This window comes from Lactuca virosa, chromosome 3, assembly GCF_052849685.1.
Source record: "Lactuca virosa cultivar CGN04683 chromosome 3, Lactuca_virosa_CGN04683_v6, whole genome shotgun sequence".
In the NCBI taxonomy this organism is placed as follows: domain Eukaryota; kingdom Viridiplantae; phylum Streptophyta; class Magnoliopsida; order Asterales; family Asteraceae; genus Lactuca; species Lactuca virosa.
Genome location: NC_136428.1, coordinates 131,350,081 through 131,367,987, shown reverse-complemented (window position 1 = coordinate 131,367,987; position 17,907 = coordinate 131,350,081). Strand labels below are relative to the sequence as shown.

General features: G+C 40.4%; 1 protein-coding gene and 1 long non-coding RNA gene across 3 annotated transcripts; both read right to left on the bottom strand.

Annotated features, from left to right (window-relative positions):
* Positions 1–1,149: 1,149 nt before the first annotated feature.
* Positions 1,150–1,704, bottom strand: LOC145164062 (uncharacterized). The gene has a single exon (XM_079082782.1). It carries the CDS (start codon positions 1,702–1,704, stop codon positions 1,150–1,152), a length of 555 nt encoding a protein of 184 aa, XP_078938908.1.
* A 2,521-nt stretch (positions 1,705–4,225) lies between these two features.
* LOC145162621 (uncharacterized) lies at positions 4,226–6,765 on the bottom strand. Of its 2 annotated transcripts, none has more exons than XR_013739211.1 (4): positions 6,226–6,765; positions 4,941–4,998; positions 4,451–4,681; positions 4,226–4,367 (listed from the first exon to the last, which is right to left on the bottom strand). It is a non-coding gene; the product is annotated as an uncharacterized LOC145162621 (long non-coding RNA). The 2 variants fall into 2 exon arrangements; XR_013739212.1 differs by having other exon boundaries at positions 4,451–4,675.
* Between the last annotated feature and the right edge of the window lie 11,142 nt (positions 6,766–17,907).

Genomic DNA, 17,907 nt, shown 5'->3' with positions numbered 1-17,907 from the left:
ACAATAAGTATGACCATGTTCCATGTAATTGTCCGCACGGTATCTAGAACAGAGGATTATACGATCCCTTATCTGAAGGACAGGATACTGATAAGATCAGAGTTTGACAGCGTCTTTGAGAGCTACGATTGCTAATCAGATTATATTTGCATATATAGTTACTAGACTTATCCAAGTGGGAGACTGTTGGATTAGTGTCTAAGGCTGTAACTATATTTGGTAAGTACTTGACCCGGTTGTGCATGGTCCTTTTGGGTTGCCTTCACCATAGCAACTTGACAGGATGATTTGTTAAGAGAGAAGAGATATTATTGTTAATATATTATGAGAATAATATATTAAAGAAATAATAATGTTATTTAATTAATATAAGTCATATATTAATTGAGAATTAATTTGGTGACTTAAAGAGGTTAATTGAATAAAGGGGCATAAACTGTCAAATGTGTGATAGTTGTATTTTGGGCTATGTATCCTTATGGATATGAGGGTGGACGAATTTTAGGGTTTGGATACCATAAAATCGTCCAAGCCTATTATCTAGAAGGATCTTGGATTGCTTAGGGCCTAAGTCATTCAATTAGGGTTAAAGGTGAAACCCTAGTAGCTCATAGTATAAAATGGATCCCTTGGGGTGGGGAAATCGGCACTCATGAAAGGCAAGAAACCCTAGGGCCGATTTCTCTCCCTCCTATCTCTCTCAAGATCATCTTCTTGCTATTTGGTGTTTGTAAGCCATTAGAGGAGTGACAATTGTGACTCTAAGCTCCAAGAAGAAGAAGTATCAAGCAAGTAATTCAAGGTATTCTTTTAGATCTGATTTCATATGATTAGATTCAATTGTTTACATTAGATCTAGTATTGTAAGTCTTGGATACAATGCATGTTCAATTAGAGAAACCTAGATCCAAGCATTAGGGTTTGCATGTGCACATAGGAAAGTTCTTATGGCTCAAACCCATCAAAGGTTTCATCATAATCAACCCCATGAGTTTGAGTGAATCCTTTAGCAACAAGTCTTGCTTTGAATGTGTGTAAATTGACATCCATGCCAGTCTTCTTCTTGAAGTCCCACTTACTTCCACCAGTCTTGCTATTGGGAGGAAGTTCAACCAAGTCCCAGACTTTTTTTTCTCTCATGGATTGCATCTATGTGTTCATGGCTTCAAGCCATTTGTCATATTCGGGATCTAACATTGCATATCGGTAGTTGATGGGCTCATCAGCATTCATCATCATGAAGCACTCGTCAATGAGAAATCCATATCTCTCGGGTTCACGACAAGTTCTACCGGATCTGTGAACGCCTTGTGTTTCAATAGGTTGAAGGACAATGATCTCTTCATCTTCAACAACCTCTTGTTCAGTACTAGTACCAACTAAGGTTGCATCGGGTTGAGGTTCTTGATCTTCTTCAAGTTCCACGCGCCTCCCACTTGCCTCATCCATTAGAAACTTGCTTTCTAAGAATTCAACCTTTCTTGAGATAAAGATCTTATTCTCACTAGGAATGTAGAAGTAATATCCTAAACAATCTTTAGGATATCCTACAAAGATGCATTTGGTAGATCTATGCTCAAGTTTGTTTGAGGTCTCCTGTCTAACATAAGCTTCACAACCCCAAACTTTCAAATAAGATAAGGATGAAGCTTTTCCATACCACGTCTCATAAGGTGTTTTCTCTACCTTTTTAGTTGGTGCCATATTCAAGATACGGGCTGTGGTGAGTAAGGCATAACTCCAACATTATAAAGGAAGGGTACTTCGACTCATCATAGATCGAACCATATCAAGTAAGGTCCAATTTCTCCTCTCTGAAACACCATTAAGCTGTGGTGTTCTGGGTGGAGTGAGTTGTGAGATAATTCCATGTCTCCTTAGATGGTCTTGGAACTCTTGGCTCAAGTACTCGCCTCCTCTATCCAAACGAAGGATTTTGATTGTTTTGCCGAGTTGATTTTCAACTTCACTTTGAAAAAATTTGAACTTTTCAAATGTTTCATGTTTATGTTTCATCAAATACACATAACCAAAATGACTAAGGTCGTCAGTGAAGGTGATATAATATCTTCCACCATATCTAGACATTGTTTTGAAAGGTCCACATACATCAGTGTGTATGATGCCTATAAAACACTTGCCCTTTCACTTGTTCCAAAGAAAGGGGATTTTGTCATCTTGCCACATAAGCAAGAATCACATATGTCAAATGACTCAATGTCATTTTCCCCCAAATGTCCACTTTTTTGGAGTTGAGATATGCGCTTCTTGTTTATGTGTCCAAGTCGACAATGCCATAGATATGTTTGGTTCAAATCTTGTTTGAGCCTTTTGGTGTTAACATGATAAAGGGACTTATTTTTTGAGTTGTCATCTAGTTTTAATTCATAAATTCCATTTATTGCTCTAGCCTCAAAATAGAATATTCCATCCAAGAAGGAATGAATATTATCATCAACAAATTGAAGATTAAAACCAGATTTTCTCAAACGGGAAACTGATACAATATTTCTAGTAATAAAGGTGATTAAACACACATTGTTTAATGTTAAGTACATACCAGATGGTAAATGTAAATCAAATGTCCTATTGCTTGGACTGCAACCCATGCTCCATTGCCTACATGCAATACCATCTCATTTGTCTTCAGTTCCCTACTCTTTCTGAACCCCTGCAACAGATTACAAGTATGAGTTCCACAACCAGTATCAAATACCCAAGTGTTAGATGAAAAAGTAAATAGTCCCATTTCAATCATGAAAATGGATATACCTGAAGGTCCTTCCCCGGCCTTCTTGTTCTTCAACTCAGCAAGGTACTTAGGACAATTCCTTTTCCAACGCCCGAAAACTCCACACTCAAAACATGTGTCATCTTTGGAAGCCTTTTCCTTCTTCTTGGGTGGTGGATTTTGGGGAGCTTTCTTCCCTTTTCCCTTGCCAGCTTGTGGCTTTCCCTTGAAGTTCTTGCGTTTGTTCTTCTTGACTTTTCCTTCCTTAATCATGAGCAATTGGGGGGTTTTACTTGGGATATTCTTCTCTACAGTTTTTAGCATCCCGTGCAACTCAGAGATAGGTTTCTCCCACCCATTCATGTTATAGTTCATGATGAAAGCATTGTAAGACTTTGGCAAAGAGTTCAGAATGATATTTGTAGCCAAGTCTTGTGGATATGGAGAGCCCAATCTCTCCAACTGATCCATGTAACTTTTCATCTTGAGAACATGTGTGCTCACATTCCCACTTTCCTCCGTTTTCATGGCATGGAGTGCTCTCATAGTGTCGAACCTTTTGGTTCTAGCTTGTTTACCAAACATCTCCTTGAGATGTTCAATTATGTCAAAGGCAGTGTAGTGTTCCAGTTCTCGCTGAAGATCGGGAACCATAGAGGCAAGCATAAGACATGAAACATCAAGTGAATCATCAATATGCTTTAGCCATGCATCATGTGTAGCCTTTGGGAGAACATGTGGTTCATCGGGGTTTTTTTTTCAAGTACAGAGTCTTTCTTTTCTTGTTTGAAAACGATTCTTAATTTTCTGTGCCAATCCAAAACGTAGGAGTGGTTGAGTTTTTCTTTGTCAAGAATTGACCAAATGTTCATTGGGTGATGTGTTACAGTAGTTGGTGGAGCCATCTATAATAGTTTAACAAAGTTTTCATTTAGTATTTAATTCTTTAAATAATAATACCATTTTGTTTCCAAAAACATTATTTATTTAAAGTCTATGATCCAAGTTACAAATCAAATAAATGGTTATGTATCATTTATCCCATTTACTCAATTTTAACAAGGTAAATAACTTGTATTAATTACACAATTTGTAATTCCTAGATGTATGAGACCCTTAACAATCCATTTGTTAATTTGACATGTTTGGTCTTATCTATGCCTTGGAACACTCTTGCTTAGGTGACCTTTATCACAAGAGGTTTCCAATCAAGTCATCCAATTAGAGAAACTTCTATAATTGGCCTATAACTTGGTTATAGAAATCGCAAAAATAATTTGGCCATCAAAATATGATACTAATGGTTAGGTATCCTTTATCCCACTAGCATTATACAAGTGATGTGCAAATGTTTCTAAAGTTGGATGGCATAGATTTGTATTTTGAAAAAGGGATTTGATTGTTTTTATAACATCCCAAAATTTAAGGCTGAAAATTTCGTTTTTAATTAAGTTATTATAAAACCATAAGTAATAAAACATCCATAATAACATCTTATGCCAAAAACCAAAGTAGAAATAATCAAAACATGTTATCATAAAACAATATTATAGTGTAATCCCCAAGATCTCATGTGCGGAAATATAGTGTGATGCGTTGCGATCGAGCCGACTCCTTTCCTTTGAAAACGAAGTACCTGAAACCAACACTGAAAATTGTAAGCACAAAGCTTAGTGAGTTCCCCCATCATACCAAAAACCATACATAACACATACTGACATGCATATCTGGGTGCCGGCCTCCCCTTCGGTCTATTTCAACCGGATATCTGCCTAGCATATCTGGATGCTGGCCTCTCCTTCGGTCTATTTCAATCGGATAACTGCCTAGCATATCTGGGTGCTGGCCTCCCCTTCGGTCTATGTCAACCGGAAAACTGCCTAGCATATCTGGGTGCTGGCCTCCCTTTCAGTCTGTTTCAACCGGATAACGACTATTTCACCCCTACCACTACCACATAATAACATAACATAAACATACTGCTAGGCATGCATGGGTTCAGACGACCCCTTCGGTATCTTTCAACCGATATCTGGGGACTATTTCACCCCTACTACTACTAACATGTATCACATAACATCCTAGCACACAAACATAACAGACAAGAGCATACTAGATAATTATCACAAAGAAAATTATCTAACAAACAATTCCTACTAATGGGCCGACATTGTGGCCTTAGACCCACTTCTACTGGAAGGTAACTCACCTCACACTGCTGAAGTCCCGCAGACCCAATCCCAGCTGCTGGATGACAGATTCTCGAACTGTCAATATCAAAACATTACCCAATTAATAATTGGGTCCTAACACATAACCATAAGTTCTTGGAGTAACAGGCTACATTACCCCATCTTGGCTTGATTCAAGCCCAAGGCCCAATCCAAAGGCCCAACAGTCAACTATGAGTCAAAGCCCAATATATAGCCCAATTTTCCAAATTAGGCCCAAACCTTTACAAGGTCTTACCATAAGGCCCAACCATTTAGTCCAGTCCAAACATTCGACATTCTAATGGCCCAATATCCTATAATCATAAACCCAAACTATGGCCCAATTTTCCAAATTGGGCCCAAACCCCTTACATAGGCCTTACCCTAAAGCCCGTTAAATTATTCTAGTCCATTTGATTGTTCTTGGATGGCCTAATATTGGCCCAATAACCAAAGCCTAATAGAAAGGCCCAACTCAAGGCCCAATTGAAAATTAAGGTTTCTTACATGAAATGATGCTTAGGGTTAAGTGTTCCTACTTAACCCATTAAGGACTTAATCCAACAAGTCCAATATTGCTTTGGGTTGATTGCAAATAATTATTAATTAATATATTAAGTTTAGTGAATAATTCAAGTGCGGGTCCCGATCAAATTCCCAAAATTAGGGTTTCACATAAAATGACAACTAGGGTTAAGTGTTTCTCACTTAACCCATTAAGGACTTAATTCATTAAGTCCATCACTCTTCTAAATAAATCATATGGTGTGATTGGGCTTTATACACAATTCTCATTCTAATGGCCCAATGTGGGTCCCAATAAGTCCAAGGCCCATAAATCCAATATTAGGGTTTTCTAAACCCTAATTAGGGTTTCCAACCCCATCTTAGCCCAATAGGCCCAATAGCTAGGTCTTTTGATCAATTAGGGTTCATTAGGCCCATTAGTCACATGTTTGGTGGTTTTGAGTCACAATACAAACGAGGCACACCGCCACCCGACACGGCGGCAGGAGGCGGCAGCCACCACCCTACGGTGGTGGTTTTTAGTTTCATTTTATTATTCTAATCTCTAATTACATTTTACAAAGCTTTAATCCCAAAAATAACACACACACACACTCAAAATAATCACACACACACAACCACCCTTGTGGTGGCCGGTGGTGGCAGCCACCACCTCACGGTGGTGGTGGTGGCCTTTTCTTGGTTTTCCGGCTAGACAAAATACACACACACACAAACACACTTCATATAGCAGTATACACTCCAGCCACCCACCTGGTGGCTCACGGCAGCGACAGCAACGGATTTGGGATGGCAGCGGCGGCAGCCACCATGGATGGCGGCCATGGTGGTTCTTATTCTTGGTTTCCGGCCCACAACACACACCTGCTCTTCTCGGTGAAGCAGCAACACACCCTAACGTGAGCCCATGCACCATACGAATGCAGCTGGTCCCTCCTAATGCCGGCGAATCTCGACCGGAGCACTGAAACGGAAGATTGCTTGGACGGCGGCAGTGGCGGCGTCTCGCTGCTGTGGAATGGAGTCGGAGGCGAAGACAGCTGGGGCTGTACCGGGGATCGTCTCGGTGGCTACGAGTGGTGACAGAAAGAAGGAGAAGGAGAACGGTGGAGGTAACAGTCACGCCCGACAGTCACGTCGTCGACCCGTTCTCGCCGGAAGGAAGTAGTTGCGACGTTCGGCGGTGGTGGTAACATGGAGTTGGCGACGCCGGAGATGGTGGATGTGAGCGAAACCGATGGTGCGGCGCCGGCAGTAGAAGAAGGGAGTGGCGGCTGCTATTGTTCAACTAGGTTTAGGGTTAAGGTAATGTAACAGGAGGAATGAAGACGTCGGGTTTAAATCCCGCTCCAATCAAAACCTTTGCATAATTTACAAGTTTGGACCCTCCTCATAAACATCTTTGCAAACCAAGGCCCATAATTTACTTTTCCTACCCTTGTTCCCACAATTCTTTTCATTTTAGGTCCAAAAGTTACCAAACAGCCCCTCATCTACAAATTATTCTCAAATGGAGTCCATAAGCTACCATTCGGCCCCTAGCCTCCAAAATCTTTTCAAATTAAGTCCCAAAAATTACCGAGTAGTCCCTGCCTTCACAATTATTTACGAAATAAATCCGAAGCTCACACTTTTAACCCCTAACTTCTAAAATTAAGACAGTTAACTCATCGAGACCAACACATTGCTATACAATTATTAATTTTAGGGCTACGATTCATTCATCAATTTGTTTTATTTATTTATTAAATAAACAGGGTGTTACATTTTTATTATTCTATTTAAAACATGTGATATCATGACAATTGCATGCATCCAATATGTCATGGTATCAATTTTCTAAAAAATCACTTTTAAGGTTCTTATAAAAACTTGGTTTTTATATTTCGGTTTGGTTCAATTTTAAAATTAATAACTAGTATTACATTTGTGTTTGAGCCATGTAGAACATTTTAATATTGTTTAATAAAACTTCCTTTCATTAAATAATACTTTGGGGTTTGAATAAGTTATAAAAACATGATTTTTACACTTATAATTTAATATTTCAAAAGTTGCCGTAATTAGCAATTTTATAAAACCGGTTTTATTTTATGGCTAGAATATGTTACATCCAATGTCCATATTTTATATTTTGAAATCCAAACTCCATGTGATGTTTATTTTGCCCAAAAATAGTTTGGGTTTGTGAAAAACTAATTATCAATCACACAAAATATTTACTTTAAAAATAAACAACACAAACATGCATTTGACATAAACAAGCCTTAAACTATATAACATTTTTGTGAGCCAACACAAAAGTGTTAAGTCCTTCCTAAGGGACAAAGGGACCAAATATTACAACTTGTTCTTCATATGATCTTCAAGCTCCCACTTGCAATGACAACCAACTTTGTTGCAATTTTATAAAAACTTTATAAAAGTTATGAACTTTTATAAAATCTTTGTAAAACCGTGGGTCTCCATGGATTTTCAAGAAATGGCCTCCATCTTCATCTTAAATCTAGTCTAAAACTAATCTATTACATAAAAAATAACAAGAATAAAAACTAGCTACTTTATTACATACTTTACGAATAAAAGAATATTACAAACCATTTTCAACCAAATCACACAAACAACAAAACAAAATGGTCCAAGGCTTGTTTATGCACTCTAAAATACATATAAACATAAAAGTATCTTTGTTTTTTCTAAGACAACTTTAAGTGACAAAAATGCATGTAAGTTTTTGTCACATAAAATAACAATTATAAAATTGTCAAAAAAAATATGTATGAAATTGTTTTTATACAAAAACAAGTTATCCATATTCTCCAAAAACTAAGATTCTCATAAATCAAAAATCTAACCAAACTTGCAAGGTGGCTCTGATACCAATTGTTCGATTTTATTTAAAAAACTAGTTTCAAAAACTACAAATAATGGCTAACGGAAGACTTGAGTTTTATACATAACATAAACATTTTATTACCCACCAAGGATCATCTTGCAAGTAGAAGAAAGATTTGAAGCACAACCATAGAAAGGAAGAATAAGCAACAACCTTTGAAGAACTTTGGGTTCTCTAGGGGAGACTTGAAAGTTGATGGAGAGAGGATGAACCCTTGAGACACCAACAATGTTCCCAACTTGATGTAATGCTAGTTACAACTCTTAAGCTTTAAGTCAAACCAAGAGTATGACTTAAAGAGAGGATGCAAGCAACGATTATCTTCAAAGTGCAAGACTTGAGAGAATATGGAGATGGGAGGAAGAGCTCTCAGATTTCATAGGAAAGGAATGACCAAGATTGAGCCACTCTCTATTATTTAAAGTAGAATGTTAATCCAAGAGTCCTTAACCATTAAGCTATTTAGACAACCTTGTCCCTAAGCATGCACCATATTTTGAATTCTTTTGATTAAACAAATAAGAAAGCCATGTTTCCCTTTTTCCTCATGCATGGCCGGCCATGGAGTAAAAAAAGAAAAAGAAGAGTTTATATTTTATAAACTCAAAGTTTATAACATATAAACTTTGTCTTTTTCTAAAATACAAAAAAGTTTTCAAAGTCCAAAATTGTATACATGACTTATTAATTCATACCTTATGAAATAATGTGTTACTTGTATTGTAAAATAATTATTTCCTTGAAATAAATATATTCTCAATTTATTATAAGAGTTTATGAATATTTATTAAAATCAATTTCTAATAAATAATCAATAGTATCAAGTTGTTGTTAGTGTGACCCTTGTGATCATATGTTATCTAGCAATATCATTTTAGTATGACTCTTGAGCATACTAGATCTTTCAAAAATACTCATCAATAAATAGAAAATATTGAAACTTTAACACATATGGATCTTTATCAAGCAAGCATAATAAATAAACGACTAGATTAAATCGGAAATCTTTAAAATCAATGCATTGTGTAACGCCCAGTTCTATGTATGAAATTCTCACCATTTAAGTTTGAGTTGTGGGGAGGCCACGACGTCGTGAACCGATCACCACAGCGTGGCAGCGTTGCATGAAACGCGTGTTTCTCATGGTCTCCATGACGTAACCTTCTTCACCCACGACGTGGAGGCGACAGCAATGTAAAGCCTAAATTTTGTCGGGTTCTGTGCACTATTTAAGGTTAGTGATGGCTAGGGTTCCTTCCACCCTCAGCCTCCATCACCTCCAAAGCACCCTAAACAAACCCTATCCTCCCTTTGAAGTTCTTGGCACATTTTTTAGCGGTTTTGTGCCCTTGGAAGGAAGAAGACGGAACTCTTGTGCATAGATCCAGCAAGCATCTTGTCTTTACTCCTTTTGTGCATCTTATAGACTCTTTATAAGTCCACAAGCTTCCACCTCTTTGGTTCCTTCTTCATAGATCTAGGTTTTATAGACAATTTTGGAGATTGGATTGGTTAGATGAGATAACGTTTGCAACTTTATGGCTTATTTTAGTCCCTTGGTTACTATATCTTCTGGATCTAGAAGATAAAAGAGTTTTAAGAGCCATGCATGAGGTTTAGGTCATTTTTCTCATCTTTCGACCTAGTTGAGTGAAGGACATGCATGGGTCATGCATGTCCATAAGTTTTGGATTTTATGGACCATTAGGGTCCCAAGAGGCTTACCGGAGAGTATGAAAAGGACCTTAACAGAGTAAGGCATGAATCCATTAAGTTGTCCAAGTGCAGTAGCCACAACATGGCAAGATAGGTTCAATGACGTGGCGATAGAGGACTTCACGACTATTTTGTATGCACATTGGCACGACGTGGTGGCATGTCTGCCACATCGTGGTAGCAGATTATGATCGTGATCGATTTGGATAGCCACGACGTGGCTATCGGTTGGCCATGACATGGAGGTCACCTAGAGTTGACTTTGACCATTGACCTTGACTTTTGACCTATTTGACTTTTAGTAATATTGCTAGTTTTAGAAGATAGACTAAGGGTTTACCTTGTATGATTCCTTAGGAGGTGTGTAGCACCCACTCTCTTCATTAGGGTGAGCTTGTTAGCTATCGGTTGCCTTTGTGAGGTTAGTCTTCTCATTATACCATGTAGGACACTAAGTGTCGGATGTGCTTGTTGTCTTTATGACTCTTGTTGTTATCTTTGCATGGAAGTCCATGGGGAAGGCCATGTAAATTGCAGTATTTTTTTAAGACTAAGAATTTTTCCTTTAGCATTCACTTGGGATGAAATAGGCCCGTTGGCTGAAACAGGCTGTTGCATGAGTGATTGTAAGTCTATGATTTTGCTCATAGCATTTCACTTGGGATGAAATAGGCCTGGTGGTTGAATTAGTTCGTGTTTCATGTTTATTGTTATGTATGGTATATGGTACTTTAGGGAACTCACTAAGCTTTGTGCTTACGATTTATGTTTAAATGTTTCAGGTACTTCTGGTTCCAAAGGGAAAGGTCTGGCGTGATTGCATCGCATCCACTGGAGATTATGCATCTATGATTTTTTTTATTACTTTGATGTTATTTTGAAACACTTCTTGATACTCTGACTATCATTTTGGAGTAATGGATGAATGATTTGGTTGATTTAAAAATGAAAAGTTTTACCGTGTATTTTGGGATGTTACACATAGGTTCAAGGTTATCTACTCTGAATGAAAGAAAAGGGTTTTTAACCCATAACTAAAGCAGTAAAACAATAAAAAATGAAGTACACTTTGAAACACATGAATACATGATAGGAACAAAGCAAACTGAATGATGAATCGTGTCTATACTCTCGATCTCTTCGAATCTAGCTCCAAACTCGATCTATGGTCTCTAAAGGCTCTAAGAAGGTTATCTGGTGTTCAATAGTCAAGTAATACTTGTTGCATAAGTTAGGTTATAAGAAAAGACGATTATTTATAGTTACCATAAAAATGCCCGCCACACTGTAGCAAATGGATGACCATGTTGTGGCATCATCTCCTTCGCGTGCCCACCAAGCCTTCTAACGTGTAATTCTTCTGAAAAGCATATCAAATAATTACTCTTCACAACGACGTGGAAAACATGTGACCACGCTGTGGAACTTCAAAATCCTTTAAGTTTTGACTTTTGTTAACTCAGTCCAGCAATCCCACTTCCCGCTCCAAATTTCCGCTCATTTTGTCATGAACATGTCTTCGCTGCTACAAAACAAAATTGAACATAATAAGTATCGTTTATATTTAAATTAAGACCAAATGTAGCTAAAAAATTAAAATATCCCATAAAATATATAACTAAATATGGTGATATCAATACGGAAGTTGGTCCAAAAACATAAAACATGAGTTTTTGGTAAATTCGAAGTATGAGAGAATGTGACATTATAATTTCTTCACAATAATATAATATAAACCATACATATCATGGTCTTCTAAATGTCCAACATTTCCAAAAAAGGCCTTCAACTTCATATACGAGTACATGTCAAAATAATACATTAGGTTTTTAGGGAGCTTAGTGAGTAAAACCAGAATCTATGGAATGAAATTGAGTAATGAAAATAACCCAAGTTCTAAGCCTAGATTCCAAAAAAAAAAATAATAATAATAAATAAAAAATTTGAAAAACTTTTTCAAAATAACAAACATTTTCCATAACCTTTTCTTTATATCATAATTGTTTTACAACAGCAATTTCTCATTTTACAAATCATTTCATAAAAATAATTATGAAGTTCAAGAGTAGATATTATTATAACCAAACCCAACTCAATCCACTGTACAAAAATAAATCCCTTGCAATTATGGTCCCAATGATCTCTTTGGCCTCGACCAAGTAGTAGCATAACACTAAACCCATTGCCGACCACCAAGGTCAACTTATAGAAAATTTAAGACCATTCCACGAATGACCAACGAATAGGTTTGCAAAGTCCATCCCCACGACCACTAATGTCAAATAAGGGAGTGGGTCCCTTCATGTGCCCGGACACTCACAAGCCAACCCATCCTAGCATGTTGGTAGGAGTGAGAATGGTTCGGTTTGGTTCAGTTTTATGCTAAAACCAAACCCGAACCAAAAAGTTCGGTTTTTTATTTTGGAAAAACCAAACCATCAGTTTTTTTCGATTTTGGTTTTCCGATTTTTTAGCTAATAAATTATAATACTTGACTCATTGGATTTTAAAAGCTCATACTTATTTAATATATACTCCAACACAAATATGCAAATATGTCTCATCCATTTAATCAAAATGAAAATTACTATAAAAAAATGGTGCCTATTTTTTATATGCGTTCTCGTTTACAAATAATCATCGTTAGTATAACATCCCAAAATTCAAGGCCAAAAATTTCATTTTTAATATGAGAAAACCTATTATAACGTTGTTCCAGACATTGAAAACATTTCATTTAAAACCAATATCAGATTCAAATCCCAAACATCACATAATGCGGAATAACATGGGTGAATGCGATGCGATCGTCCTGAGCTCCTTTTTCTTGAAACTGAAGATACCTGAAACCAAAACTGTAAACCGTAAGCACGAAGCTTAGTGAGTTCCCCAAATACCACATACAATACATATCAACTGGGCCATACATGCCAGACATAATGTGAGCCATACATAACAAACATATCCATAATCAAGTAAGGTGCTATGTGCCAAACATAGTCTTGCTGTTATGCCACGGCCGCACGTGGTCTTTCTTGTCAAGCCTGGGGCCACTCCCTGGGTCTTACAGACAAGTTCCAAGAGCCACCCCTTGGTCTTCCATGCACGCATCACATCGGGACCATCTTCAACCGACTCGCCGAGTTCATCCTTGAACTCGTCAAGTTCATCTTCATCATATGAATGTGTCCAGTCGAGTACGATGATCTTCAAGTCCATAATGAGCCCAACTGGCTGAGTCCTCAACACACACCCGCTATCAAAGGGTTTTGGGCAAGAAAACGGCTTGACTCGCCGAGTCCTAAGAGCAACTCGTCGAGTCCTCCTAAGTCCAAATCTATTCAGACGATTTCAGTCGGGCACAAAGCATCCAGGACCCAGATCTAACCTTCTAGGGTCGAAATAATACGTAAAGCCTCTGGCTTTACATCCATGTATGACCCTTTTTGCTCAAAAGGCCATAAAAACCTCTTAAACCTTGCATGGGGAGTTCTAATGGCATAAAGCTTGCACCTTTATGCCCTAACCACTCTTAGGGACCCCAGATCTGAAAGGATCTTTGCTTGGGACATCCTTGTCCCATAGATTAAGCTCCATGGTCCAAAACTCTCATAAAGTGGACATAAATAGATCTAAGAAGCTATAAGTCAAGATGAAGACTTGATTACCAGAAAATGATGGAAATGAGATGGTGTTGCTGGATCTACAAGTTCCTCCTTGAACCTTCAATCTCCTTCTTCTTCTTCTAGCCTCCAAGAACACCAAAATACTCAAGAATGGCTCACACACTCACCAAATGATATAGGGTTTCGTGGGTTAAGTTCTGGACAATGGGGGTTGGGAATGGAACTAAGAAGAGGAGAATAAGATGCTTAAATAGGGTGCCAAGTCCCGAATTTAGGGTTTCCCAAACCCTGACCAACTCGCCGAGTCGGTCCTCCATCTCGTCGGGTAGGTCACTTAACCCGCGACCCGGAACGCGCTCCTACTGGTCGAGTCACCCCACCTACTCGACGAGTCGCCTTCTAATTTTTGAGGTTTTCCTTCCCTTTCTAGGTCTTCTGAATTCGGGGTGTTACAACTCTCCCCCACTTAAACTAGACTTCGTCATCAAAGTCTGCTACGGCCCACTACTCCGCAACCTCTCACGACATTCCTAATCGCCGCATAACTTGCCTGCTCGGTCCAATCCTCGAAGGACCGCTTCCGTTGGCCTTCCGTCCAGTCTTCCTGAGCGAAATGCTATACCTCGAAGGTATCTTTATGAGAACCACCGAATCACTACAAACCTTGAGTACATCGCCCTTACCCAATCGACAATCCTGCCGGTACTCTCCGAGTACTTACGCTGGACATCCAAGGGGTTCACGTCTTTTTCCAACGCGGTCACAGGCCTTCCCAAGGAAACTTCCATAAGCAATAACCTTCTCTATCTCTAAGAACCAACCCTGTGCTATACTAAATCTCCAATCACTCCCAGTGCTGGTTCCTTCACTGTTAACTACTGAGTGCTTCCTCTTATCACGCCTCAATGCTGAACACCCAACCCAACGGATGGATCAGATAATCCTTCGAGTAAAAGATTCGTTCCTGCAACGGTGAGACTCAGACGAGAGCTGCGCAACAGAATCAAATCCTTCCCTCTGAGATTATTTAACCCTACTGTGATCGGCGTCGCACCACTCGGTCAACTAACTGCTCCATGCAAGAATTCCCTTATCGCTACCTCTGTCCGAAAAACCCACAATCTCTTATCTTCTTTCCGGATGAACCGAGACCACCTTGGTCCCATCCACTTTGTCGGCTATCTAAAAAAATATTGGGTCCTGCATGGTTACCGAACTCAATTATGTTGTGGCCTACTCACCTCCGTGTGGCCTGCCTTGACCTGGTTTAACCTATCTGAAAAACCCCGCAAGCGAGACACACCCCTGATACATTCTTACTACCGAATCGGGACCGATGAATGCTGCGGGCCACCCCGCAGTCTCACTCTACCATTATACTAACAGCTAACTGACGAGTGCTACGGGCCACCCCGTAGTCTTACCATACCAAATCTACGTGCCACGCCTCAATCTTACTATACTAATGCTACAGGCCACACTGCAATCTAACTATACTAATGATACGGGCCACACCGCAGTCTAACTATACTAATATACGAATGCTACGGGCCACACCGCAGTCTTACAACGTCCTTACGCTATTTGCCAACAAGTGAACGCTACGGACCACCCCATAGTCTTACAACACTCCTACACTCTCTGCTAACCATTGCTACGGGCCACCCCGCAGTCTTGCCACACTTCTCCTGCTATCTGGCCCCTGGCGAATGCTACGGCTAACCCACAGTCTTCAACACTTCCCACGCTGACCGGCTACTAGTGAATGCTATGGCCATTCCACAGTCTTACAACACTTTCCATGCTGGCTACTAACCCGAACACCCCTATAATCGAGCATACAAGCACAATCTAGTACCCCAAGCTGCACTCATGTCCTGACTGAAACTCCCAACCGATTTTTCTGAAACCTGTTGTCAGACATCCTGATAATGGGATCTCACCATTGGCAAGTTTTCCGAACTTCCAATTCACACTATCCTCAATTCATACAGCCTCCTGGGCCGTCTTTCTCCCTGACAAGAGAGCAAAACTTATCCAAGTTTCAAAACCGCTCCTGCTCCCGTAACATGATTGTTTCTCCCCCACTTAGCTTCGACTAAGTCTTTACGGCACGCGAAAATCCAAGGATTTCCATTCCTTCCTCCCTTACACAATAGGCATGCTAACTACCATCGCCTTAATCTTGCTAGCGATCCGTCACTAGCCCACTCCAAATACCGCACGATTACCGAATACTAGATGAACACTTTCTGCATCCCCAATACTGATAATCCCCTGAGCTCAAACTGACATCCTTAATGTCCGAATAACTAATGCTCAGAGCAACCTCTTCAGTGATAGACCACTTCCCTTGATGCTTCCAAAAGCCATCCCAAACACCAAGACTAAAACCACAGAATCCTGACGATGGTGGATGACCACTTTGTGGACCCTGACCACAGACCTCCACGTAATGCCCCTGAACCGATTTCGGCCGTAACCGAGATAATACTGGACACTTCGAACCAGAAGCAAGAAATGTCCGTACACCAGCTACTAATAATTACTGGTATGCAATTGACATATGACAATTCCGAAAATACAATCCGAATACAAGCAGAGAGAGAACTCATACATACTATCACCCGAGACCGAGGTAAGAACAATCATAATACATATAGAATTGAAAATAGCCATTGATACATACCTGCAACATTCCCTACTGTAATCCGGATCTCTCTCGTCTGTCACTGCAAGGCCCTACCCTCTCGCCTATCCGTAATCCTCAATGTAGTCGGGGCAGACGCACTCCCTACTCCTCCCCTCATTGTCGGGCAGTCGGCCTTGTTGTGGCCCACCTAATTGCAGTGAAAACATAATGGGCTTGCCCCCTGTGGGTAGTCCCTGCTGACGTGACCATCACTGCCACACTTGTAGCAGCCTGAACCCCTGGAACGACAAACTCCCTCGTGCAGTTTCCCGCACGTGCTGCACTGACTTCAGCCCTGCCGACCTACCAATCGCTGATCTGAAGTCTTGGGTCTCTTCCCGGGACCCTCCAAAGTGTACATATGATCTGACCTCCTCTTTGAAATGTGCTCCAAATCAATCTCCCTCTCCTGTGCCCGGGCAATCATAGAGTCTAGGGTCGGGCATGCTGAGAAGCTGACATGCTCCCGAATATCAGCTCTCAACATGTCATGATAGCGGGTCCTCCGCATCTCCTCATCCCCTGCATACTGAGGCACCAATAAGGCCCACTCCTGGAACTTGGCGGTAATCTCCGCCACCGACTCCGTTGTCTGTCTCATGTCTAGGAACTCCCTGTCCAGCTGCTGAAGCTCCACAGCCAGCGCAAACTCCGCCCTAAACCTGGTCACAAAGTCAGACCAGGTCATAGGCTCAATGACTGAGGCTCCCAAGGAATCACCAACTGACTCCTACCAGTCTCTAGATCTGTCCCTCAAACATCCCGCAACAAATCGAACCTTCGACCCCTCAGGACAGAAGCTCGTCAACTGTGCAGACTCAATGTCTACAATCCATCTTGTGGCGGCAATGTGGTCCTTCGCCCTGTGGAAATCTGGCGCACCACTCCCCCTGAAGTCCTTGAGGGACAGTGTGCGCGATCCTAACTGGCTGGATGCCATGTCACTCTAGAACGCTCTGAGGCGATCCTCCATCAGCTCAATAATCCCTTCCTTGATCGATCCGAAAATCACCAGGGTCGACTCAAGGATACCTCTCGTGATCTCAGACGTGATGAACTCGCGTAGTCCCTCATCTACTGGCTCGGAACCTACACCCGAACCTGATCCTGAACCGGATCTTGATCCTCCTGCTCCGTGTCGCGTAATCATCACCATTCTACAACGAAACACATCATCACCAGGGTCATACGTAACCTCAGAAGGTCTCACATACTACAAGTTTCCTGGTTCTATCTCGACCCTCCTTGACTCGAGTACGGATCCTCTACTTTCAGTAGTACGGGCCCATACTACCTTCCACATCTATCCCTACTTTCCTCAAGGATTGCTTCGACTTCACCAAGTACCCTTTACTTCTGTTGCACTCTGCCACTCTCCTCCTAGGCTTTCCTAGGTTCCCTAACCCACCCAGTCTTTAGCTGCCGAGAGACTCTTCATAATGCCAATTTACCACTACATGAATACCATTACATGTGGCAAGGCTCAGATAATCCTTCGAGCAAAA

Coding starts and splice junctions, on each gene's coding strand:
- LOC145164062 (XM_079082782.1), bottom strand. CDS start 1,704: ATGGCACCAACTAAAAAGGTAGAGAAAACACCTTATGAGACGTGGTAT.